The following is a 27,526-nucleotide window of genomic DNA, read 5'->3' on the forward strand; positions in this document are numbered from 1 at the left end:
TTCATTTTTGCATTTCTACTGGAATTATTATACGGCAGGTCCCTGAATAATGTAGTTTTGTTAAAACATTGATGAGGGAAAAAAAATCGACTCAGCTGGGGCCACTGTCTGTGTGGAGGGGAGGCTGTATACTCTCCCCATGTTTGTGTGTTTCCTCCCACATCCCAAGAGGTGCATGTTAGGTGCATGGTGTCCAAATTGCCCCAGTGTTTGTGTGGGTGTGCGGGAGAACATCCTGTCTAGGTGAAGTCCCACCTTGTGCTCTGAGCTGCCAGGAGGGGCTCTGACCACCAGGGACCCCTGAACTTGGTAAAGTTGGCTGGAAAATAATGATCCTACTTGTTTTTATTCATCTTTTTATTCTTTTATTACTTATTATTAATGCCTACAGCACCTGACCTTCCTAGGTGGTCTCCCATCCAAGCACTAACCAGGCCCGACCCTGCTTAGCTTCCGAGATCAGACATTGGGCTTGTTCAGGGTGGCATGGCCGTAGACCATGGACCGTGGTTCCACTGAGGTGTGAACGCAGGACCTTCTGCATGTAAACCAGATGTGCTAACTGCCACACTATGGAACCACGTCCTAGTCATCTTTCTTAAATATAAGTATAGCTCACATTCATTTTAATGTTAAAAGTATTTTCAGTGTTTAGAAGTTTGGTGATGTTTTTGTGACCAGAAATATGAAGTAAGAATTTAACTCTTGCTTCTATCAATTAGACTATGGTATAATTGGTTTCATTACACTTCGTTTTGCTTTAAGTTGTAGTTTCCCACAACCTATGGACAACGTGAAGTGAAGGCTTACTGTATATTTGCTCTGTGTATTCTTCTTTAAATCAGAAAAAATGTCTTGCTGGTTCTCTCATTAATGAATTAATGAAATAAAATCTTTAACCTGTTCATTTTTGTATTTGAATTGTGATTTCAGTTAAAAGTGTTTATCCTTTAACCAGGTAGTTAACTAAATTCAGTACATTCATTTGATTTACTTACAGCCCTCTTAAAATAGTTATAAAGACCATATGGCAACATGGACTAATACTCTTGATAAAATATTAAGTGGGGAAAAAAGCAGAATAAAAAATTTGTACTAGGCTACGATTAAAATGAAATATTTTAAGTCTCTAGGACAAGAGTTGAAATGGAAAGAGAAAAAAATCAAGGTCTGAATTGTTAGGGTGGTATGATAAGACTCTGGAGATTTTTTTAAAATCCTGGTTTGTTTTTATTGTTCTCTGTTACACATTAAAACTTAAACAGAGGCCCTGTATGAGTTTTCTACTGCTGCTATAACAAATATATATATATATAAAAACTTAGTGGCTTAAAACAATACAAATTTATCATCTTATAGTTCTGGAGGTCAGAGTCCAAACTGAGTCTTGCTAGGCTAAAACCAAAGTGTTGGCAGGGCTGGTTCCCTCTAGAGGCCATAGAATTCATTCCCTTGCCTTTTCCAGTGTCTAGAGGCCACCAGCATTCCTTGGCTCATAGTGTCTTTCCTCTATCTTCAGAGCCAACAGCACAGCATCTTCAGACATCTTTGAGTCATTTAAGGACTCTTGTGATTACAATGGACCCATCCAAGTAATCCATGATAATCTTGGGGCCCTTAAGGTAAATGCATCTGCAAATTCCCTTTTGCCATGTAAGGTAACAGATTTACAGGTTAAAGGAATTAGGATGTGGGCACCTGTGGCAGGCATGGTCCTACCTCTCAAAGACCCCTGCTCCCGATCCATAGGATTTCTACGAACTTAAGTTCAATGAAAACTAACAGCTTGCCTATGTGCCTGAGTGAAGGAAGGTACCACACTGAGTGCTGAGTGTAGGAAGACACAGTGTAGATTCCTATTTAAATTAAATTCTGTAACAGGCAACACTATGGTAGAAAAAAATTAAAACAACTGTTGCCTCTGGCAGTGGGTGAGGACTGGCTGGGAAAGGGGATAAGGAAACTGAGATGATGGCAATGATTCTATCTTGATACTGATAAATATTAATTCTAATAATATGAATTTAGGAGGAACTGTAGTGATGTCTGCCATTTATTTTGAAATATGATACAAAAGGATGGATTGATAGAGGGATGGATAAATATGTGATTAACAGATATAGTAACATGTTTATGGTAGAAGCTAGGTGGTAGGTATGTGGGTGTTCACTGTAAGAATCATTTGTTAACAATTTTTATGAAAGAATTTAGGAGAAAGTAAGATTATGACCCTGAAATATTACTCTAGTGACTTAAATAAAGGAATGGGTTTAATGAAAAATCATTAAGTAAGTCCTTGAACAATCTCTCTATTTAAAAACAATAACTCTTCATCAGGGCAGTTTTAGAAAATGTCTAAAAAGGTGTGGGAGCATTTTGGGTGGTCTCTGTAATGAGGAAGGAAAGGAGCATAACCAGCATATGCAGAACAGAGGCCCAGGAAGATACTGCGACCACCCGGCCTGTCCACCTAGCAGAGGACCTCCGCGCCAAACGTCACCGAGGAGCACCAATTTGAAACCACATCTTCCCTTAGTAACTCGTCATCAGTTTGCTGACAGCACACCTCCATCTGGGTTGTGGCTCATTTCTTGAGAGTTGGTTACATCTCCCAATTCTTGGTAACCCCAGCATAGTGCTCTACCCGGAGCATGTATTTAATAAACATCTGATGACGGTTGAGGGGGTGCTCCCTATGAACCCAGCCTGACCTGCAGATAGTCCCCTCCAGGAACGAAGATGCAAACCTACTGCCCCACCACCCAGAGGCCAACAGGACAGAGTGTCCCTGCTGCTGCAGCTCTTCTGCCCAGACACAACCTCCAACCCCATTCCCCTGCACCAAACGGCAGGGGGCGGCATCTGAAAGTAACTACCATCACACAGAGCTGAGAAAAGCCAGCGTAAAGCACTTTTATTGCAATAATAAAACTTAAATCATATGTAGTGCAGGGGGTGGGGGGTAGGCAGCAATAATTTCTCTCACCAAATCACTACACAGGACAGCAAAGGAGTGAGAGGGGGGAAGGAAAAGCCAGGAAACTTTGAGATCAGCGGGTGGGGGGGAAGGGTGGCTAAGCATCAAAAAACAGGAGATGCTGAAGCTGTGATGACCAGCATCATTTTCTTAAGACAACACTCAAGGATTTGTCATGATGGCTGGGCTTTCATTGGGTGTTAAGTTTCTACAAACAGCACCTTCAATTTAAACTTTCGATTAAAGTTCTTAAAATTTAGGAAGTGGAACCTGGATAGCTATGAAATTATAAAAATCCTGATATCCATTAGAAAAATCACAGAATGGGGGGAAAAAAAGCCAGGCCACGAAGAAGGCTTCAGAGGTCCCTGCTGGCCCGGGGACAGATACCTGTAGTGTCCAACATTGCAGTGAAAACGATTTGCTTTTAAAAGGCAGAGGGTTTAAGGGGAGAATGGGATGGGGCCAGGGAGGCAAGGGCTCTCCCCATCCCTACTTCAGTTTTGGGTAGGGCTCTTAATTCAACCCAAGGACATCTCTCAACTTGGAGAATAACACGGCCCTCAACAGCGCCTCAAATCTGCTATGGCTTTGCAGCGCAGCAGCAAGAATGTTTAATATATAATAGATAAAAATTTCATCAAAAAAAATAAAATAAAATAAAGATTCTTGCATCCCCCCCACACCAATTCCTAGTCTAAAGTTAACCCATTACTTGTGCTGTTAATACTTGACTAATACTTAATTGGAAACCTAGATCCAAAAGACTGAAACTGAATCTTCACCCCAAAACAAAAACAAAAAATAAAATGAGTAACTTGAGGTTTATGGCATATAGTTTAGGTCAACACACACACGAGGATAAGGAGAAGAGCAAAGCTGGGTGAAAGAACACATTCAGTCGGGGTAGATGTTTATACAAAGAGTGTAGTGGAACACCAGGAAAAGCTCCGTACGAATTCGCATGTGCGCGTCTGGGGGCGCCAGATCCTGCCATGGCACATCTGTTGGGGACAGAAAATTTGTGATTTCCAGTAACTCAGTGCTCTTTGTGTGCTGTGGACAGCCATAAGGATGGCCACCATACCAAGTCCCTTCCCCAATAGCTACAAGGTCTTAACTTACACCAAGCCACTTCTGCTTCAACAGGAGAGAGCTAGCTGGACTCCGGCTGGATTGCAAAGTTAGCAACCTCCTGGCCGCTTAAATTGTGGCTTTTTTTTAACTCTAGGATTAAGTTTACCTTGTTGAGGAGCAGGAGCGGCAGTGTTCCAAGGTGTGGCCTGGGCATCAGAAGAGTCTTACAAGCTTCTCAGGCTACTTAATGTGCAAAGCCCTGAGCTGATATTCCCCATGTTGAACAGACTTAGAAAATGTCTGTGATCTTCATTCATACACTCAAACCTGTAACTTTCTGGGTTTGCCCTGGGTTTTCCCCTAAGGCCCTTCCAAGAAGCTCTGAGATGTTCTCTGGCAGTGCATGGGGCGGGGGTGGGGTGGGTGGGGGGTGGGTGGGTATAGGCTGGGGTGACTTAGCAGCCCTTCAACTCTCTCTCCTTTCCTTCCCCACCATCCTACCAGATTTCCAAATCGGGATAACTCCAAGGATCCCTCAAGTATATTAACATTCAAAGGACTCAACTCTCAAAGAACAGAAAGAGGCTTTGGATTAGGTGTAGACCTTTGGGCAGGGGGAGGCTCTGTAAAGTGTCAAGGGGTCCCTCCTGGTAGGGATGACAACTGGAGAAGCCAGAGGCATCGAACCTGACCAAGACTGCATGACCAAGTGTGCAGGGCTCAAACCACTGAGAGAAAATAGCTAATAATAATTGTGAAAAGCTCCTCTACTTAAGTCCAAAACTGGATAAGGTTTTACCATAACAAACAGGCTGACAGCCGCTTGTTGCAGCTTTCAAACAAAAGCTCTCTCACCCAGCCCTGACCGTGGTCCTCTGGTCCCAGGAGCAAATGTAGAGAGGTCTGGGGCCAACTGGGAAGAATATGACAGCATTCATGTGTTTTAAAATTCTAGTACCCACATGAAAAGTTATATGCCATTGGAACAGTGAGTTTGATTTCCTAGAAATAAGGGTAATGGATGGAGAGAAAGTCCAGGAAGAGAAAGCAGGAAAGGGGCTCTGGTCCTAGTTTGCCACTACCTGGATGTGACCCTGAGTCAAGCCTTTCTCTTTTGGCCTGTTTCCTCACCTGCTCCACAGGAAGGCTGATTCAGGTCCCTAAGAGCCCTTGCTAGGACTGTCTAAGAGAATCCTTTACACTTCACAGACATCCTCTGGCCTCATGTTTCAACCCACTGATAACAGCTGGCCTCTGGCCTTGACTGTCCTGGGCTTGCTCCCTGAGCAGATGGCCCGGGTGGTAATACCTCTTATATCATCTAACAGGTAGTAACCATAAACTATAGATGAGGGAGGTGCACAAACTAGGATAGGGCAAAGTCATCAACAGTCTTCCTTCTAAAGAACCAAAATGTTGGCAGTAATAATTTGGCCTACATTCCCAACTCACAACTGAGTTTTAGCTTAAGGCACATATAAAAATACTGCATTTAAACAGCTACCATCAGTTACGCCATCCCCATGAGTTATGTTCAAGAACATAAGCCATCCTTTCCCATAGGGTAACCAACTTTTACATTCCGGGTGCACACTGCTAACTAAAACCGAAAGTACATCCAACAGAGGTAGAATGTAGGGGGTAAAAACCCTAGTATTTTTGGTTCTTTCTGTTACCCATCAAACATTGGGCATAACACTGGAGGAGCAAAGGTACTTAAAGGTCCTTTAGCATTAAATTCCTTACCCAAGAACAGGGAGCTCAGGGAGGAGGCCGTTCCTGTCATTCCAGTTTTAGAAGCTCCACATCAAAGACAAGAGTGGCATTTGGTGGGATGATGCCTGGGTGCCCAGTGGCACCATAGGCATAGTCTGGGGAGATGGTCAGTTTGGCTCTCTGACCCACACTCATCTGTGAAGAGAACAAGGAAGAAATAATCAGCTGGACACACTCCCGAATTGTCTCCCTAAGGAGCAAAGCTGTTTACCTGAGTGTCTCTTGGCCAGGATGGTGTGACTAAGACATTCCAGTGACTATGCAGCAGCCTAGGCACCAGACACCCCGCTGTGCAGGAAGCGGAGGCTGGCAGTCAGCCTGGATGGCCCGTGCATGTGTTTCCAGAGGAGTCTCATGGCAGATCAAAACCTCTCTCAATTCCCAAAATGGTCTGGCCCCTAACCTTTCCACCCAGGTGTTACTGACCTGACTCTAGGGAGCCAACACTTCAGAAGAGTCACTACCTAGTTCTTCAGTGACCTGTCTGTCAAAGGAAATGTGAAGTGGCATCTATGCTCTTGAAAAAGGAATAATTTGATAAAAATCTTGCTTAAAAAAAATGACACACAGTATTATTTGGGGGTAGCTTACTTTTCTGTACTTTCTATATATATATTCATAGTTCAGAAATATAAAAAATAGTTTAAAAAAGACTGATTTTCTGGGGTACAAAGCAGCATGTGCAGTATGCTACTACTTGTATAAAAAAGAAAAAAATATTTACATATTTGTACCCACCTGTGTAAGCCAGCATTTTTCTATGGAGAGGACAGAATATAGTGGCCAGGGCAGAGAGAAAAATTTCACTTTAAAAAATATATTTGTACTTTCTTCATTTTCTAATCAAATACACACATAAATTTAAATAGCTATTTTCTGAAGAGTGAGCAGGTTCTCTGCTCTCTTTCCACCCTTTAACCTCTCTTTTAAGCCTCCACGTGTGCATTCCTGGCTCTCTGACCCAGCGTTAAGAAATGGTGACTAAAGAGGAAGCAGCACGCTGCAATAAAGTTTCGAAATGCAACACAGAAGCCTTGCTTCCTAGAGCTCCCTTCAGAAATGGGGACATGTTGGACCAAGGTGGTAAGACCATTAAAAGCTTCTGACTTAATCTAATAAAATACAAAACGATCATAATTCTTTTACCCACCAATTCTACTTCCAGAATCTTCTAACAACCCAAATGCCCATTACAAGGAGAGTGGTGTCAAAGGCACATCTACACCATAGGTTAGCCACTAGAAAGAATATAGTGGCTTTAAACGTACTAATATGGAAAGATGCCCAAGATACATCATTAGATGAAAAAAGCAAGTTGCTAAAGTAGTACTTGTGGCAGGATTGTATACCTGTAAACATGTAAAGCCAAAACAATAATAATCTCAGATAGGGGAAAAGGACATAAAATAATTTCCCTTCTTCTTGTGCTGGCTCAAGAAATATTCTGTGGAGAAGTTTAAAAGAAGATACTCTATGTAAGTCTCAGACCACCCAGACTTCCCACAAGCGACAGAGCTGTGACTGACCCCAAAGCACACTGGGTCCAGGGGAGGCTAGGCATCTTTCCAACACTCCATCATGTCTAGCCAAGTCTGGGATGTGAAATAGGCTGATAACACTATCTCAGTGGCAGTTACGGCTCTTGAAACACACAATTATTGTTCCAGTGCTGGAACAGCCACAGAAGATGAGTTGTGGTGTGAACGATGGTTGGCACAAGAGATGGGGGATGGGCTACAGACCCAAGAGCAGGCCAGACAGAGGGGGAGGGGGACGGGATGAGACAGAAAGGTATAGCTGGTGAGGTTTCCAAAGGGAAGTAAACCACGAAGATCTTCTCTTTGTACTACCCACCCTCTGCCCTGGAGGGATAGAAATCCAGACACCTGAGGCTAAGATGGCTTATAGTTTCTGAAAGTTAAGCAATTTAACTGGAGATAAATCAGTGATATTTTATAGAGGAAGTGGAGCCATGTCTATTCTGGAAAAGAGGAAGACAGAAATCTCTCTCCACTTTGGTTAAATCTCCAATTCTCTTTGGTGAAAATTAAGTATCCATAATGAAGGGTCTAATTATAAAGCCCCCTGGGTCTCAGGCCACTGTAAACATTCCTTTATCTGGTTAGTGCCAAGAAAAAATTCCTGGGCTCCACAGAAGGAGAGCATCCAACTGAATTTTTGGCAACCCTGGGTCCCCTATTGTCTAGTGGGAATTTCATCGTGTTGGCAGAACAAAAGCTGTTTACACAAATGGGTAGGGGAGAGGTGAAGAAACAGATTCAAGACAAACAAAATGACTTTCTCCATGAATATGACCTCTCAGAAATGATCAGACACAACATGGTCAATAATAAGACAAATACACATTAAAACTACACCAAGATAACATGTCACTCATTATACTATCCTGTAGCCAAAAGTTTAACAACGCACTGTGCTGGCGGAGTCAGGCACCTTCAACCGTTGGTGGCAGTTCGCAGTGTAATCCCTATGGACGGCAATTTGGCAATATGTCAAAAGACAGTGCACACAACCACTGAGCCACTCACTTCATTATTGAGAATTTGCCTAGGGAACACTTGCACAAATGTAAAAGTCCATACAAGATTAGTCACTGCAGCACTGAGCAAAACACTGAAAATGGCCCAAATGTCCACCACTAGGGTACCGGTTAAATAAAGTATAGCACATCCACCTAAGGAAACACTATGCAGCTGTTAAGAGAGCTCTTTTTTTTTTTTTTGGTCTCGGTATATAAAAGTGTCAAAGATAGAGTAAGTGAAAAGGCAAGTGCAGAACAATGGGTGTGTGTGTGTGTGTGTGTGTCTAAAAGTTAAAAAAAATGCATATGTTTTTGTAGATGCTTAAAGAAATTCCATAAGAAACATTAATAACGGGAGTTACTTTCAGGAGACTGGAAAGATAGGGTGGGATGGGAGTGGAAGTTTCACCTGCACCTTTTTTGATATTTGAACCATACGAATGTCCTACCTATAAACATAGTTTAAAAGGTAGACATTAGGAAACAAAACAAAACAAATGAGAGCATACCTGGGCAACCCCTTCTTCCCAGCCTCGGATCACCTCCTGCTTGCCTAGCACAAACTTAAAGGGCTTGTTTCTGTCCCGGGAGGAATCAAATTTCTTTCCATCTTCAAGCATCCCTGTGAAAAAGGGCAGTTGTAACATGAGCAACAAGGAGTAATGACATGAGGAAAGTCAGAAGCCAGCAGCAGAATGCAAATCCCGGATGCCAGCACCGAGGGCCTGGCAGGATATCCTAGGCCTGAGGACGGACTGCAGTGTCCAGGGAGGACTTCCTGTGCCCTGAGTGGGCCTCAGAGAAGTTGAAGTAGTCCCTTTATCCCGGGCTTGTGAATGCTCTTAATCGACTCCAAGCAGTAAGTGGACCACCAGAGCCTATATAGGTCTGGAGAAGGGGGAAGTCTACACATTCCTGGCATGAATTTCTAGCACCCTATGGATTTCCTCCCAAACTAACTGCGGGCCCTTTAGACACACACAAAATGGCTGAAAGTCACATACAGTAAAAAAAGCAATATCCCTTTCCCAATTCACCTGTCATATTTTACAGAAATTTGGGCAGTGTCAGAACTGAACTGAATTGTTACGACACCAACTGGTGTAGGAGAATTAGAGAAGTGACATTGGAAAAGACACAGAAAACCTCTTACTGGTGACTGCTAACAGCTCTAGTCAGTTCTGGAAGCAGTTCTGTGGGCAGTGCTTCTACTCCAAGTCAGGGACTGGGTTATGCACTTTCCATGCATAAACTTTTTCAGTCCTCCCCATGCACTGTCCCCATTTCACAGGTGAGGGAAGTGAGGCAGAGAGAAGTGAAGCAACTTGCTGAAATAGTAAAGCTAGATTTTAACTATGTTCACTCTACTATCCCAGTTTCTCAGCAGGCAGACTACCAGAGGCACTCTCCATCAAAAGTGGGAATTCCAGAGATGGAGATGCCAGAGGATGAGAGCCACGAGAAAAGAGAAACAGATATCTGCAACTCCTCACCCAAAAAAGACCATTAGCATTGGTTTCTACAGAAGTCTGTGTTAGCCAATTGTGACAGCTGTGACTGAAGTCCTAAAAACACTCGTATCAGGATCCCAGACTGGAAAGAGTCAGCCAATTGTTGCCACAGAATTAACATAAAGCTGATTCCACTGGAGGTTCTAAGCATGGTTCTAAGCACCACTCAGAAGGCCCAGCAAAATACAGAATTCTGTTGTGTATTTTTTAGAGGAGGGAAATCCCAATATAAAAAATGTCAACACTTTTAAGTGGGATGGGGAAGCAGAGATCAATTGAGAGCTTTATCGCAGCCATCAGACTGCCTGTACTTTGACAAAATAGGAAACGGGGAGGGAGGGGGAATGGGAACTGCTGTCCTAAAAGAGCAAGAGGGGAGCCAGATGTCCCGGGGGCAGAGTGGGTGCTCTACTGCCTAGAGCTAGGAGATGGAGAGAGAGGCAGGAGGATGGGGATCTACCCCTGCCAAGTCATTGCAGAACCAAGCACTATCATCCCAGAAAACTAGCAAGTTGGGGTGTCCACGAAGCTCATTCCTTTACCAAAACACAATCACTACCTGATAAAAGAAATGAGAAATGGCAGGACTTGAATAGTTTTCCATAAATGAGTAACTGTGAGGTCTCCACTCTCCACATTATTCACTGCAGACATCCCTTTTCACCCATTTTGAGCTCTACTTCATTCACTGAATCCAACCCAACAGAACTCGGCTTTAAAGGTAAGAACAGGCAATGAACAGACAGAATTCTCAGATCTTTTCTCTGGCCAGGCAGGGTTTCTTTTTACCCACCCTCTTGAGATGGCTTTTAACAAAAATAAGAGAACCAGCTCCTAGGCTCAGTAACCTGCTCAAGGTCAGAGTCAGTGAGCAGTGGGGTCTGGCTCTAGCAAAAGGCTTTATTTAGCCCAATGGGACTGTGAGCTACTAAGGAGAAAGACCAGAAATAGCCTCTTCTTGGTCTGCACTCTTTACAGCAGACCTTGAGTAGAGTCCAGGGGCTTCCTGGGGAGCCATGGTGAGGAACCCCTCTAGAAGAGCCAAGAATGGGAGGGTCATCCCTGGCCCCTGAGCCCTAACTGTATGCAGTGGCTGGCTAGATTAAACTCACAGAGAGAATCCTGCCCAGAGGGCCACCTGGAACCCGGGCTGTGCCAATTTTGAGACTTTGGGAAATTGAGATTCAGCATGTCCACCTTTCCTCCCATTCTGATTATCAACTTTCCAGGAGTAGTAACATTCTGGCCCAGTAGATGAGCTAGAATCAATCTATGCCCTTCTCTTGTCCTGTATCAGGGTTAGTTGGTGAGCACATGAGCCAGTTTGCGCACTCGGACCAATTGTGAAGTCTACTGGAATCTTGCAGAGGCCTGCCTCATTGATATAAAAGAAAAACACATTAAGGAAGAAAGCTCCTGCCCTCCTTTCCCGTTGAATGTTATTGTCTGAGGATATGATATCTGGAGCCATGGCAGCCACCTTGTAACCATGAAAAGGTCAGGAGTGCCATAGAGTGTTGTTCCATTAACCTGAACCAGCCCCAAAACACCTCCCTCAAGATTTGTGTTCTAAGGTGATTAAAAGCCTTAAGTCAGGTTTTCAGTTACTTGCAGCTGAAAGTAACCTAATTGGTATGAGGTAAATCTTTACTTGACATTTCTCTCTCTGGAGCACTGCCATGATAGGAGTAACAAAAATGGAACTCAACCCACACCACAGAGAGCAATCACTGATTTTGATGACAGACTAGAGTGTTGTCAGGACCCAGGACACACATAACATGTATAATCAAAACAAAATTTACATGTTACGTTACTATATGGCAAGGGTCCGCAACCGCCAGGCCGTGGAGAGTATTGGTCCCTGGCCTGTTAGGACTGGGCTGCACAGCAGGAGGTGAGTGACAGGCTAGCGAGCGAAGCTTCATCTGGATTTGCAACTGCTCTGCAGTGCTAGCATCACCGCCTCAGCTCCACCTCGGATCATCGCGCATTAGATTCTCATAGGAGCACTGGTCCCCGGTGCCAAAAAGGTTGGGTACTGCTGCTATATGGGACACACTTCTCATTTTTAAAAAGAATGCTGATTGTGACTCCTAAATTTATCTCATGATATACTAATGTGTTGCAACTCAGAGTTTTAAAATACAGTATACCTACAGAGAATTATCCTATCTCCTGCCAAATCTGAACATACTCCCTACAAGGGCAAGATGGTATTTGATTGCAATGAAAAACCACAGGGTACTGAGATATATTCCCTATACTCTCCTTTTGTTCCTGATCAAATACATTAACAAGCAACCTCCAGATATTACACACATCCATCTCACTTTGCCTGAAGGTGAGATGCTTTATGGTCTGACTGGCACGCGGCCGAGAGCACAAGGTTAGACCCAGCCTCTACTTGCTTCTGAGCCAGCCTAGAAATCTGGATGCTCTTCAACGAAGAGACCGTGGGTCTGGGAGAATGTCCTTCTAACCCCAGCTCTCTTAAGCATTTCTGGGACACTGAGGGGTGAAGCCTCTTCCTATTATTTAAAAACCCCATAAATGCCAAGAAGGAGGATTCCTGAGTAGAGAGGCTTTGGGCAGGAGCTTCACTGAGTATCTCATTCTCCTACCCTATTTCAGAAGAGCTGTTGTCCCTGAGAAGAGGACATGAGCCTTGCTCCAGAACTTCAGACCAGTTATCAAGTGTGAACCTCACCTACTTCCTAGAAGAAATCTTCAGAGAAGGGTTGGTGGTGGTTTTGGTAACGGTGGGGGTCCCTTAGGCCTGAGAAGGGGATTTCCTATAATCTAAGTCTAAAAGGTAAACAATATTCCCAGAACTGAGCAGAATGTCACACAACTGGTACAAGCTATAGGGGCAAGGGGGTGCTAGAAGGAGAGCTTACCCCTAAAGGAGAGGAATAGACCATTTTATGTAAGGCTGTAAGCTGCCAGTGGGGGAGGAGCTGATGCAGGAGAAGGGGAAGCAGTGCCTGTTAAGAAGCAGAAATGAATGTCCATACGGTGCTTTCTGAAGTGGGAATGAGGATGGGTCAGTGTTGAAGGCAGAATGTAAGAGAAGCTGTGACATCAAAACAGGTCCCAGTTTTGTTCCAATATGGAGGAACAGGGATCAGATTTACCCTCCCACCTAAACAACCAAAAACAAAACAAAAACAAAAAATCCCAATGAAAACAAAACAAACAACCCAGATAAGTTTTTTTTTTTTTTTTTTTTTAAGACACTAGAGATTGCAGTGAAGACACTGGACATCACAATGAAGGACAGTGATCCCTGAGGGATGGGAAACTAACAAGGTGAGTCTTGTGACTGCCCCAGCTTACATCCTTGGGAGTTTCCAGGGAGGAGGAATAGGGATGGAGCACAATGCAGCTTGAGTCCATAGGACATGTACCAGGGAGGAGAGAGTTATAAAGAAATCCTTAGAGATTTGAAGAGGGTCCCCGTAAGTATTCAGCAGAGTATTAATGCACATGTTTGAGGAAACTACTCAAGGTCAGGAAAAGAACCATCCAAAAAGGCTTCATGAGGCCATGGATAGGGTACTCAGGAAGATCTCGCCTAAGTTAGTGGGGGAATAGTCAACCCTAGACTGAGCACCCACCTAACAAATCATAAAAGCGAGACCCAAAAGGACCAAACTATTTCTAAGTAACTTAAATACTTCCCAGTACAAAGCTCAAGATGATTTATAGAAATAAAAATACCCAGCACCCCACAAGGTAAAATTCACGAGTGCCACATCCAAAGATTACCAAGTACGCAGAATCAGGAAAACGTGACCCACAATGAGGAGACCAATCAATTAACTGACACCAACTCCAAACTGGCACAGATGTTAGAATTAAAAGAGAGGGACAGTAAAATTCAAATTAAACTTCCAGAGATGAAAACTACAACGTCTAAGATGAAAAATTCACTGGACTTGAACTAGATATCCATAGGCAAAGAGTAAAAACCTGGATCTATACTTCACATCATAATCAGTATCAACTCAAAATGGATAATGGACATACATACAAACAAGAAACCTACAAAACTTCTAGAAGAAAACATAAGGAAATAATTTTCGTGATTGAGGTGTAGGCAAACATTTCTTAGATATGATGCCAAAAAGCATAATCCATAAAAGTACAAATTGAACTTCATCAAAATTAAAAACTTCTGCACTTTAAAAGATACTTTTAAAAGAATGCAAAGTGAAACCACAGACTGGAAGAAAATCTTTGCAAACTGTATTATCTGATAAAGGACTTGTGTCTAGAATATATAAAGAGCTCTAAAAACTCAACCATAAACAACAAACAACTCTATTTAGAAAGGGCAAAAAATCTGAACAGATACTTCACTGAAAAAGATATACAGAAGGAAAGTAAGCACATGAAAAATGCTTAACATTATTAGTCATTACAAAAATGCAAATTATTACCATTAAGAAACACAACTACTACCAATTAGAATGAGTACAATGAAAAAGACTGGTCATATCATGTATTGATGATGGTGTGGAGGAAATGGAATTGTTACACACTGATGGTAGGAATATATAATGGAATAACCACTTTGGAAAACAGCTTGGCAGTTCAAGTTGTACATACACCTCCCACATGACCCAGCCATTATACTCCTGGATATTTATCCAAGAGAGATGGCAGCCTATGTCCATACAAAAAGACGGATATACAAATGTTCACAGCAGACTTACTTGTAATACTCAAAAACTGGAACAACCCAAACATCTGCCAACTGGTGAATGGATAAATAAGTATATCCATACAACAAAAAACTATTCGGTAATAAAAAGGAATGAACTATTGATACATGGAATGACAATAATCTCAACGTAATTATGCCAAGAGAAAGGCAGACAAAAAGAGTACAAACTAATACCTGAAACTAATATATTAAACATCTATTGTAATTGAAAAATTAAAAGAGTACATACTGTATGATTCCATTTATATAAAGCTTTGGATGCAAACTAATCTATGTTGACAGAAAGGACACAAGAGGTTTTTGAAAATGGGAAGGGGAGGTTTCAAAGAATAACGAAGAAACACATCAAAAACTTATGAAATTGTACAATTAAATATGAGCAGTTTACTGGATGTCAATTATTTTTTTATAAAACTTTTTTTAAAAAAAAAGAAAAAAAGTGAGATTTACCAAAATTCTACATGTTTACCCACTACATCAAATCCACCAATAGTTGGCAAGGTGCTTCCTCTATTTGGGGAAGGAGCAGATAAAGTGGGCAGCAAGTCAGGTCTCAGCAGCTGCTCCCATTCTAACTCTGGACATCTCTGTGCCAGGACCTTCAACAGTGAAACCACCTGCCAAGTTAGTGCCATAACTTCCTAGAGAAAGTATGCTCTGCTGAGTAAGGCAACTGAGGTTACAGTGCAGACATGACAGCCGACACTCTTTAAGCTCCAAAGGCCATGCAATGAAATCACCAGCTGGATCTTCTATGTGTAAAACTGACTGATTTCGTTTCTGACTACACGTAAATCTATATACCTTGTGACCCAGAATCTGCCTGGGTTAGCTCCACATTCTTGATTTCAAGAACTGTCTCGAGGTCCCAGACCTGGATTCAGAGTTCTATGTCCCTGTAGCACTCAGCTCAACCCCTGGCACTCACAACGCTGGCACTCACGAGCACTTTCAAATTTGCTTCACTTGCATGATTTTTAAGAACCACTAGGGCAAGCACGAGGCTTCCATATTTAGATCTCTTCCCTATATGGTAGGAAGAATCTGAGGAGTAATCCCAGAATGGCAGTTTTTACTTTTAGCAACTTGAAATTACTAATCAGTGAGAAAAATGTGAAAATTTGGGGGTCTCTAGTTAAAAAGCACAAGACCATGAAAGGAGTGAAAGCTATGGCTGCATGAGGGGCTGTTAAAGCAGCCTCTGGCTGCAGGGCAGTTAATGTCACCTTCATCTGTGTCTCCTCCCAAACTGCTTAGCTGTTCTTTTGGGGGAAGAACCAGACTCAAATCCTTGGACAGAGAGCAGGAGGGCTTAAAAAAAAAGAAAACAGAAAAGAAAAGAAGGGAGTGAGGAAGGGTCTTGAGTTCATCTCCCCATGGGCAGGCTGCTCTTTCCTGCTGCTCTTCTGTTTGAAAGGGTTCTTGCTCAGAAGGAACCAGCAGAGGCAGACTTGGTTGGCCAGCAGATGCTGAGCAGAGTACCCCAAGACTGTGTTGCTCGTGCCCGATCCAAGTCACAGAAGCAGTGGTTAAGCCCCAAGGCTAGGATTTGAAGATTTAAGAGGACAACTGGGTTATTATTTTGCTAATAAGCCAACAGAAATGGAGGCACTTCCAGTGCTTTCTGCTTGGTGGAAGGCAGATTACTTCATATCCCCAACTGCTAAGGGAAGATGACTGAAGAGGGCACCTGTAGTTATGGCTTTAACACCTGTAGTTATGGCTCATGACTCACAATGTGATTTTCAGTTGCTGATGAATCTTTGCAGGTGGTTTTCATAGGCAACATTTTACAGGGTCCAAAATATGCAAAGATTTAAGATTAAAACAAAAAACTAACAACTAAATCAAACAATGAGAACAATAAAAAAAAAATGACCTAAACTCTAAACTCTCAAAACAATATAAAGCTCTTGCCATTTACAGTTGAGAGAGGGAGAAAAGATTTCTACATTCAACTCAACAGGTAGTTTCTTAAGTACAAAAGTGCAATGGTTGAACGGAGGTGGGAAATCCAAAATCAGTCTTCATTTTCTCTGCAGATTTGCATCTGAAGCCACTTGGAACATTCCCAGATGGATACACTGACCTAGGTACAAATTAAGATTAGCTGTTCCCCTTCCTTACTGTATGCAGAAGCTCTCTCAAACACCTTTTACTTAATTGCCTCGGCAGACTCTTGTAAGAACCACAGCCTGCCCCAGCAAGGCGAAAGCTCCTTCATACCCCAGTCTCTAGTTCATCCTCACTCCTTTCCTATGTGAGTTTACGCTTACCAAGCATCTGTTGGCTATGTTTATTCCCAAATCTGTTTATGTCAGTTTTACTTACTGAGTATTGATAACGTAATTAAATAGCACATAAACAAATGATATGTGAGTGTGACTGCTTGGAAAGACTCAATAAAGGCAAGTCACTAAAAAATATTGTTGATAAATGACTGTGTGTGGGTGAGACTAACGTATGTATGGAGAAAAAAATCTTAAAAATCTAGAAAAGCCTGGCATTCAAATGACCGCATAACAGTCCTTACTCTACTTTAAAAGCCAAAATTAGGTTTTGCAAGAACCTTGATGAGAAACTCCACCAGAAGAGCCATCCTAAAAGAAAGATATGGCCCTTTAGCCAATGATTTGTTGGGATTTGAAATAAAATATTTACCGTAGCCATGCCACTTAGGATTAACATGCCAACTATCCACTTGTCCCAATCTTGATGAGTGAAAAGAAATTTTACGAACTGAGGTAGCTAAGAGATATTAACTCAAAGCTCATGTCTCATCCTGTGCCTGGGCCTCTGAAGTTGAATTCACAGAGGAAACTTCCTGAATCGGAGCTCTGAGAGTCCACACGTGGCATGATCAAAGGTGAAGAGCTACCCAACGAGAAAACCTGCTTATTCCTCTCCATCACATAAACTGAGTGCAAGAATATTTCCCATCTGGAAATGCTTGCAACCTTCAGCTAAAATTTCTTTAGATTCTATGACCAAAAGTGTATTTTCAACGGAGGACCTGTGAGGGAAGAACACGCAGGACCCCAGAACGCAAACCAGAGTGCATGACCTTCTGTACATACCTTCCCATTTTCCACTTATAATATAAATAAGAGACTACTGCTTTATGTCTTATGGTGTGAGCGTGTGGGTGCACAGAAGGAAACACACTGTTTAATGTTGGCTATCTGAAAATGGTAGAAGTACGTATGATCTTTAGCTTTCTTTTTTCAGTTTTCCAGCAAACACAGAGGCAGAAGGTTATAGGGTACAATGGTTAAAGGCATGAGTTCTGGAGCTTGACTCCAGATTATTATAGTAATTTCCTCCCTGGTCTCCCAGCTTCTGCCTTTGCTCTCCTAAAGTTTAAACTTGACAGGGTAGCTGGAGGGACATGTTTTAAAATACAAGTCAGACTCTATTAGTCCTCTGCTCAAAACCCTCCCATGACTCCCCATCTCACTCAGAACAGAAGCAGAAGTCTGTAACATGGTCTACAAGGCCCTGTGACAGGTGCCACCCTGCACCGCCATCTCTCTGACTTCTTCTGATTACTGTCACACCTCTCCACTCCAGAAACATTGTTTCCTTCTGTTCTGCATTCGAACCCAGGATACTCCCACCCCGGGGCCTTTGTCTTTGCTGTTTCCTCTGCCTAAAGTACTCTTACCCAGATAGTCACATGGATTATTCCTTTACCTCCTTCAGATCTTTATTCAAATGTCACTTTCTCACTGAGGCTTTCACTGATCTAAAATCTCAAACTTCTCTTGTCCCCTCCTTAGTTAGCACTTACTAATGCTAATGTATAATATATTTTTGCTTATTAACCATATTTGTTATCTGTTTTTCCCATTCCAGTATAAATCTATGATGACAGAGACCTTGCCTTTTTCACTTGCATATTCTTGGTACCCAGGACAGCACCTTATACATAATAAACAGTCAATAAGTACTTATAGAAAACCAAAGGCACCTTTCCCCCACTTCAGGCCTTCACACACATTGGCAAGCCCTTTCTTGCCAGAGCCATACACATTCAAGACCACTTAGCACTTCTAGCCCCAGGTATGGGCTGCTCAAGGCACTCCTCAGTAACACTAAACACAAGGGAAGGCACTCCTTACAAGGTACGCGCCTCAGGGGGAAGGGTGAGGCATTCCCCCAGCTCTTACCACATTGAAGAGTCTGGTGTGCTGACCTGTGTGCAGTGGGTGTAAAAAGGTAGGAATGGTCACAATTTTATTAATCCACAGGGATTGGGCAAAGTTTAAAATGTTGTAAATGTTCTTTTTCTTATTCTAACCTAAAGGAAATAGGGATATTATACCAATCATAACAAAGAGTGTGGGTTTTCCCCACTGTAGCTAGAGTCTAATGCCAGATCTTAACTGACCACTCATTCAAGTAGTCACTGAGTACGCTACTCCATGCCAGGCACCGATGGGGAGAGACCTTGGAGAACACCACTATTGTGGATCTGGCCTCCTGGAGCCCGCAGTCTACTGGGGAAAGAGGAGATATAACTATGCACAGTCTGACTGTGAGGAAGGCTAAGGAGGAGATGGACGGGTACCTTGTTGGAGAATCAGAGGGTGTGTGTGTGTGCGCGCGCGCACACGCATGTGTGAATAACCACTATAGCCAAGGGTCAGGGAAGACACCCCGAGGAGGTGTAATTTAAGCTGTGATAACAGCCTGCTTGTGGTGGGAAGTGGGGGCATCTAAGCAGAGGGGGAGACCTTCCTGGGGGCGGGGTGTGGAGGCTTGGGGTGTTTGAGGAACTGCATGCAGGTCAGGGTGGTTTGAACTCCTGAGAGGGCAAGAGTAAAAGGCAATGAGAGCAGAGACAGCAGAGATCGGGAGCTGATTATTTCTTCCACTCTCCCCCTTTCCTCCTCCTCTTTTTTGCACTGCTAGAATTTACCTGGCTCAAGTTAAAGGGGAGTGGTGGGAGGAATGTGAGAACTCAGTTCAGTGCCTTAGCAGACATAAAAAAAAAAAGAAAAAAAAAGTTGGAGAAGAAAAATAGAAATAAAAACAAGCAACCATTGCCATGAACATCAAAGGGAGAACTGGATAGTACATGCCTAAGTTATCCAAAATACCTCTGGCCTTTTCCATGGGAAATAGCAAGTAACAATACCATTTTTAGAAAAAAATCTGAAGGCAGACAAATGATTCCCCAGTTTACAGATATGATGAACCCATTAGCACTTCACAATAATCAGTTTCAAACCATCAAAAATGTTCAAGTTATAAAGCCTATGGATAAATTGGTAAATTTTTATATAAGTTAAATAAAGATGTTAATGAAAACAAAAGTCTGAGACCCACTGAAAGGAACCAGAGCCCTCTGGTTCAATGACTGATGCCACAACCAGAGCAGTGAAACCAAGAAGTGATTAAGGACCAGTAGGAATGTATCAAAAAGGTACTAGAGCCAGCTTGAAGGGGCTCCCACTGGCCAAATTTGGGACATTATGAGAATCAAAAAAAATAATACCAATGATTTTAAAGGCCCTGAGTAAAACTGATGAGTCCATAGTATACTAAAAACAAACAAACAAAAAAATAGATTTGGGGCAGGAAGTCACTTGCCACCACTTAGGATGACTATAAAACCAACTCCTCACTTTAAAAATTGGTAATTAAAGGAAAAGAATTAAGCTTTACCCTTTTTTATAGAATGGCAGCTAAATAATGTAGATAGTACAAAAGAACTTTAAAATCACCGCTTTGGAAATAATTTCTTCGGGTACAAATTATCCTTGGTGTAAGTACTAGTAGGGGAGAGGCTGATGAGGAGGGTATCTGCAGGATCTGCAACTACACCAAAGATCTGCGCATTGCAAAGGGGAAAATGTACTTTTACAAAAAAAAAAAAAGATCAAATTTAGCATCACAAATAGTGATGTTCCCTACCAGATGCTGAGTACAAAGTACGCAGCAGCATGCATGAAGTCTTCACACTCAAATGTTTAACCAGAAACTATCCAGACACTCCGACTTCCAGTTTATAGGAAATCAGGGTGGTAGGAGTTAGACAACACCAGGAGAAAACAATAAGACAGATGTGGGGTAGTCTATAAGATAACGAGTCTGCTCTATATGAAATACCAAGGTCACAGATGTGGAGCAGTCTATAAGATAACGAGTCTGCTCTATATGAAAAACCAAGGTCACAGATGTGGAGTAGTCTATAAGATAATGAGTCTGCTCTATATGAAAAACCAAAGTCTTTAAGAAAAAAATCAATGTGAAGACTCTTCTGGATTGATTCTATGGACATGATATCCAACTGTAATGGATAAACCTCAGCTGAATCGTATTTTTAAAAAAAGGCTATTCAAAAACACTTTGAAGACAACTGGGGTAGTTTCAATATGAATTTGAGATTAGATACTACTGAATCATTTCCAATTTTCTTAGATGTGACCAAGAGGAGGTAAGAATATTCTCATTCTTAGAGCATGCTCAAGTATGTAGAGGAAGAGTGTCACTGATGTCTGCAACTTTAATGGCTCGGCATCCCCCCTACCCAAAACATAAATTACAGCTGTATACACACACACACACACACACACACACACACACACACACACACACATTCTGTAAGTAAACAGAAATTATCAAGATGACAAAATGTCATTCATTGTGGGCTCAAGGTGGTGGGAACATGGGTATTTATTGTTCTACTCTGATTTTCCCTATGTCTGAAACTTCACAAATAAGAGTTGTGCATACACACAAGGATGCTGTGTGGCCTTTGGCTCATTTAAGACAAGTGAGCCTTCTGCTCTCACCTGTGGAAGGAGAGAACAATGGCACCTATGAGATCTGTACTTTGGTGATCACAATCCCAGAGGAAAAGAAAAATGTTTCCATAGCAAGATCTATTTTCAAAATGTTAAAATCCCACAATGTTAAGAAAACTTGAAGAAAAGGACTAACACCTTAACTGGTCCAGACAGCCACACTAGCACAGCCCAACCCTGCCCCTCTCATACCCACAAGAAACAAGTAACACTAAAAACCTCCCTTGCTTCTCAAATATAAGAGAACTGCAGCTTTCTTAAAAGCCAATATAATCTGTAGGCAACGTGTAGACCTGTTTTATGATGACTCTTAGCTCAGATTCATTTCTTTTTTATAGGTGCCTATTTTCTCATCTGTAAAATAAAAAGAGGGTGAGGTCTCTGTCCATCTGCCTCCACTGATCCTAAGCATGTACATTTGGGCCACTCCAGGAGCTGCAGTGATGAGACCAGAGCTCTGCCTTTCTCCCACTCTAGATATCACAGGCAGTCCCAGCTGGATGAAGGACCAGAGGGAATACATCACCCAATACCTGGGACACCGGGAGCCTTAATAACAGCATCACTGTCGTTGCTGCCCCTTACAAAATGCACTTGCCCCAGCAACTCCTCAGTATGTGTTGTCACTCCCATTTTACAGATGGCACCTCGAAGCTGAGGAAAGTGGGACAATTTGCCCAAGCTCTCAACATGTTATGTGGCAGAGGCGAGATGCAAATCCAGCAAAGGACCCACATCCTTGGGGACCATGTCTACCAGACACCACCTCTGCCCATTTGCCCGGGTTGGCACACACGACACACCCATGATATAACCAGGGACCTGTTTCTGCCCTTGCCCCCAACAGTTCGAGGTCCACATAGTAGCCAGAAGAGAGTGGGCCCGTTAAAACCCTAGTCATCTCAAATGATCCTACGTTATTCAGAAAGAAAGCCAATGTTCCCATACATTGGGAACTCCAAGACTCCACCATCACCTCAGCTCTTACCACTTTCTCCCTCACACAATCCATTCCAGCCGCAGTGGTCTTCTTGCTGTTCCTCTAATACACCAAGCATGCACCAACCTCAGGGCCTCTGCACTAGCTCTTCCCTCTGCCTAGAATACTCTTCCGCTAGACACTCACTCCATTACCTCCTTTGGGTAAATATTAAAATGTTATTTTGTCAGAGGCCTTTTCCAACCACCCTCACCATGCTTTAAATCTCTCTACAGTGCTTCTCACAACCTCATGCTATCAGCCTTGGCACCCAAGATAAGACTCACAAGATCTTTGTCTATTTAGTTCACTGGCCATGTTCCTAAAGCCTGGCTTGTTGCTGTTGCTCAATAAACATCTGCTATAGGAAGGGTCCTGTTGCAGCCTAGCCCAGTTATAGCCATCTACCTGGAGATGGCACGGGGAAGCCATCTGAGGAGTCTGCTGGGGGTGAGCCTTCCTCCAGACATCAGATCAGCAGCCAAGAAATACCCAGCAGGGGAGTGGATGGGATAAAAACAGGAGAGGGGAGTCAGAGGCTAAAGAAAACCAAGAGGCTGGAGGGGGTGCTGCAGGCACCTGGCTACACCTGCCCTGGGAGCTCAGCTGCCAAGTGGATCTTCTGAAATGGGGTTGAGGAACCCTTGGTTTTTCTCAGTTAGAAGCCAGGCTCTGACAAGCCTGATCCCAAGTACAAGATGTCAACTACTATTTAAGAGGATAAAAAAAGAATTCCTTCAATCCACCTGAGGCTGCTCTGACAATGGCAGGCACGTGACCTGCTTGCTGATGTGAGTAAAAGGGATGTACGCCTAGTTCTGTGTCAGGACAAACTCAAAGATCAAGATGACAAAGCTACTGGAGGCAAGGGGAGAGCTGTGAGAATCCACTTGCTCCTCAAGGCACATATCTGCCAGGTTATCTTTCCACCTCCTTCCTCCCACCTCTACACCTGTCATGCTGCTAGGAGGTGCTTGGCTGCCGACAGTCAAGTTTTCATTTTCCCTTCTGGCACCACAAAGAGGTGGCAAAAGCCTTTCTTTGAGGCCATGCTCATGCTGTGCTCTGCTAGAGGCCACACAGAAGGAACCAGGGGAGCCCTGAGAGTAGCATCAGGGCTACCACTAGCAGACACCAATAGCATTTAAAACATCCCTGTGGTAAAAATCAGTCTGTGCTATGCATATCACAAGGGGCTGAGATGGGATTCTAGCAAGCACCTTAACTTTCACTGTTTCTTTGGACCTGTCCCCAAATCAGCAGTAGACGACTAGATTAAGAGTGTTCATCTGACCTTCTGAACCTGGGTCAATTAAATTCTTCCTCTTAGGAGCTGTAATCATAGGAGCCACACAGCAGGCAATCTGAGCTAGATACCCAACAGGAGACAGAGAAACTGGACATGGGGGTGAGGAAGGAGGAGGGTGGGAGGGCACACAAGGGACTTCCCCCATCCACCACTTGGGAGAAGCAGAAAAACAGCAAACTAATAGGAAACTATTGAAGCAGCAAGGTAAAGAAAAGCAGAGATTAAAACTAGGGGTATCATGAGAATTTCTTCTGCCTTCACAAGGTGCAGTGGGCTTCCTGGCTTTGAAGACCCTCAAATCTTATGATCCACACACCCATCATGTTCCCTCAAGATGGATTCTTCAAAGCCAGTTGCTTAAAAGCTGTAACTGCTACAGATGAAATCTCAAAGTGCCTTACCTTACCCATGTCTCGCACGCCCCCACAGGTCTCAAACAGGTTCTTCCTGGGAGGCTGGTGGCGAAGCCCCACAGAAACAAAGCCACTCGCCCGAGAACAGCCTATTCTGTGAGCATGAGGCAGAGATGACTTCTCACTATGGCATCTTTGTAGAGCTTATCAAAAATGAAATTTAAAAGAAAGCTTTTGTCCTAATGCACACCAGGGTCCTGCTGCTGTTCTGGGAATGTGTGGGTGAGTGCCACCCTCAAGGAAAACACAGACTTGGAGAAGAGGCGATAGGAGCCCTGATGGTGTTCTGGGTCCCACGACCATCTGTTCTCTTAAAGAAAGGCTCCAGACATGCTGTGTGGGGACATTTCATCAAGAGGCACAGCGAAATGTGGGTCTGCCTACATGCTAGTGTCCAGTCCTGCCATCAGCACCAAAAGATGAGTAAGCCAAGGATGAGGGGTGGGACAGATGTAGCACACCTGTGGCTACTTACAAACTGTAGGGCGGGGGTATAGGGGCAGATGTCACCTCATCACTTGAATCCCAGTCTCTGCACAGTTGGCTGTGGGAAGTCAACTACCCATTCACTCCAGCAATATAAAAGGCAATGGTTACTCTTCTCATCCCAGTGATCAAAAAACAATCAAACTGACAAGCTTTCCTCCAAACTGACTCGGTGCTGACCGTGGCTTACAAAGACAGTTACTTAAAACGTCAGAACCACTTTCCAGTTTTGTTCACAGGCATGAGACTCTTCCCCACCAAGATAGGTTTCAAAACCTCCTCCTCCTCCTCAGTAGCCTTTTTAAAGGTTCTAGTTCTTAACTCCTTCTACCCCCTGCCCCCATTTCTACCCATGGAGAAGGAAGGACCAGATAAATAGCCAGAAACATAAAAAGAATATGGAAGAATGTTAGTTGTCTTATACCCTTCCCAATGAAAGTCATTCATTCACTCCCCATGATCTGAGAGTGAAGGGGAGTGCTTATCCCTAAGCAGGATGTTAGTTGTCTTATACCCTTCCCAATGAAAGTCATTCACTCCCCACGATCTGAGAGTAAAGGGGAGTGCTTATCCCTAAGCAGGTCAGTCAGAAATTCCTACAGCCTACTACCCAGGAGGAGGAGGAGGAAGAGAAGAGAGGGAAGGTAGAGAAACAGAGGAAGGAGGAGAAGGAAGAGGAAAGGGTGGGAAAGAGAGAGGGCACATGGAGTCTCCGCCCTCTCAATCCCCCCCCCCCCCCCCCCCCCCCCCGCCCCCTCCTCAATACAAAGCAGAAGGACCTTGTAAGGGCATGGAGTAAAAAGATGGTCTCAAGACACACGACTCTGATGTCTGATTTCAGCTGATGTTACAATTTCCTTTGGCTTACATTACCGTTTGTTATCCTAACTGGGCCTCAGTTTCCTTATCTTTAAAATGGGGATAAGAAAAGCCTTTAATCCTAGAAGAGTTGGAGGACTAAATTATATGTTCTGTCAGCCTGAGCCATCACTGCCATTGAGGCCTGGATGTGTAAGTGGCTCAAAAGTAAAAAGAGGAAAAAGACCGTGCAGATCTAGTTCCTCTAAGGCCAAGCAGAACCAAACCAATGAGTTAGGTACTGGAACGTTTCTCCACCCGCAGCGTAGGGACGAAGCCCGACTTCACGGGGAAAGAGGCAGCTCTGCAGACTGGGAAGTACCTCGCCCTTTTTATCTCCATCGAAGGGAGGGCCGGAAGGGGGAATAGGGTGTTAACCGAGACACAGAAATGGTACATATCCTTTCTGATGCTCCCTGGCCGGGCTCTGCTCATTCCTGAGCGTGTGACCTTGGGCAAGTGACTTCGCCTCCCCAAACCTCGCTTTCCCCATCTGTGCAGTGGGCATACTGGAGCATCTGAGGCACAGAACTGCTTGTGAAGAAGGGTGAGATAACGCCTGGCCCGCGGTCAACGCTCACAAGCGCCAGCTCAGACGGTCTCCGGTACCGCAGGCCCCAGGCTGCCCCCTCGGGGGCGCTGCCACCGCCCAGGCCTCAGCCTAAGGCCACGCGGGCCTCGCCGTCGCCACGCCCCGGGCCTTTGCCCCCAAGCTTGCCCCCAGGTCGGGGGGGCCCTCCCACCCCGCGGTTCCTCCGACTCACCTGTGTAGTGCACCACGCAGGTCTGGCCGCGCTTCGGGAAGGTGCGCCCTGAGGAGACAGACAGACGGGTGAGCGGATGCGCGCGGCAGCTGAGCTCCCAGGATCGCCGGGCGCGCCTACTCACCGTCTCCGGGAGAGATGGTCTCCACCTGCACTCCCATGGCGGTGGCGGCGGACGCGGGGCAGGCGGGCGGTGCGATGGGCGGCGTGGACCAAGACCGGACTTGGCGGTGGTTCCGTGGCTCTGCCTAGTCCCTCCGCGCAACGCCTGCGCACGCGCGCGCCCCCGCACGCCCCGCCCTGCGTGCGCGCCCCACACGGCGTGCACGTCCCTGAGCCCAGGCCGCGGGGCCCGGGAACCGGAAGCCCGGAAGCCTCGAGGACTTCGGGTGGAGCCGTTTAAATGGCCGTCCCGCCTCCCCACCGTTACCCTGTCTGTGTATCTTGCCAGGACGGCATCTCTTTAACCAAGTTAACACATCTGAGAAATGGGAGAGATATTTGGGGGTTTGCAAGCGACTGACTTTGAGCAGATTCACACTTCTAAGTACACACTTATCCTGCTAAAAGGACGCTTGTGAGAAGTCAGTGCAGATGTGGATACATGTTAGAGTTCAATTAATGGTTCAAGATAATGAGCTCCGCTTTGCTGCATTGGAGGAGGAGTCAGTATTTACACTGGACTCATTCGTTCCATTGATACCCCTATTGAGCACCTATATACCATGTACTGTGTTAGGTGCTAGGGAAACAGCAGTGAAGGAGACAAACAGTCCCTGACCTCACAGAACTTACATTCTGGTGAGGGAGAGACCACCAAATAACCACACAGATAAATGTAAAGTTCAAATTTAGAAGTACTGTAAGAGCCTTTATGCTCTGAGAAACATAACAGAGATGGCTAACAGCTTGAAGTGTAGTGAAATGCTTCCCTGAGGTAGCCAGGTTTATCCAAGGTCTGAGAAGTTGACCAGCTTTGTGTGTGTTGGAGTGGGAGAGGCAGAAAGAACTCGCAGAGGCATTGTGGCCAGAAGGCACATTGTGATACAGCCTAGGACTGGGGTCCCCAACCCCTCGGATTTGGGGACCAGTACTGGTTGGTGGCCTGTTAGGAACCTGGACGCACAGCAGGAGGTGAGCAGCTTACAAGCTAGCAAAGCTTCATCTGTATTTGCAGTCTCTCCTCAATGCTGGTATCACTGCCTCAGCTCCACCTCAGATCATCAGGCATTAGAGTCTCACAGGAGCACTGGTCCCTGGTGCCAAAAAGGTTGGGGCCCACTGGTCTAG

The 27,526-nt window shown here is 44.2% G+C and overlaps 1 protein-coding gene and 1 pseudogene across 1 annotated transcript; both read right to left on the reverse strand.

Annotated features, from left to right (window-relative positions):
* Window positions 1-382: 382 nt before the first annotated feature.
* LOC118610554 lies at window positions 383-498 on the reverse strand (annotated as a pseudogene).
* A 2,391-nt stretch (window positions 499-2,889) lies between these two features.
* Window positions 2,890-26,518, reverse strand: FKBP1A (FKBP prolyl isomerase 1A). The gene is made up of 5 exons (XM_016148915.2): window positions 26,361-26,518; window positions 26,237-26,284; window positions 8,882-8,994; window positions 5,801-5,965; window positions 2,890-3,981 (listed from the first exon to the last, which is right to left on the reverse strand). Exons 1-4 carry the CDS (start codon window positions 26,395-26,397, stop codon window positions 5,837-5,839), a joined length of 327 nt encoding a protein of 108 aa, XP_016004401.1. The 5' UTR covers window positions 26,398-26,518; the 3' UTR covers window positions 2,890-3,981; window positions 5,801-5,836.
* Window positions 26,519-27,526: the final 1,008 nt, after the last annotated feature.

Source organism: Rousettus aegyptiacus, unplaced genomic scaffold, assembly GCF_014176215.1.
Source record: "Rousettus aegyptiacus isolate mRouAeg1 unplaced genomic scaffold, mRouAeg1.p scaffold_m13_p_12, whole genome shotgun sequence".
NCBI classification, from domain to species: domain Eukaryota; kingdom Metazoa; phylum Chordata; class Mammalia; order Chiroptera; family Pteropodidae; genus Rousettus; species Rousettus aegyptiacus.

Bases quoted from the DNA above. Each gene is read 5' to 3' on its own strand.
- FKBP1A (XM_016148915.2), bottom strand. From the start codon at position 26,397: ATGGGAGTGCAGGTGGAGACCATCTCTCCCGGAGACG. The intron at 26,285-26,360 runs GTGAGTAGGCGC...CTGTCTCCTCAG, and splicing joins GACCATCTCTCCCGGAGACG to GGCGCACCTTCCCGAAGCGC. The intron at 8,995-26,236 runs GTGAGTCGGAGG...CCTTTTTCACAG, and splicing joins CTGCGTGGTGCACTACACAG to GGATGCTTGAAGATGGAAAG.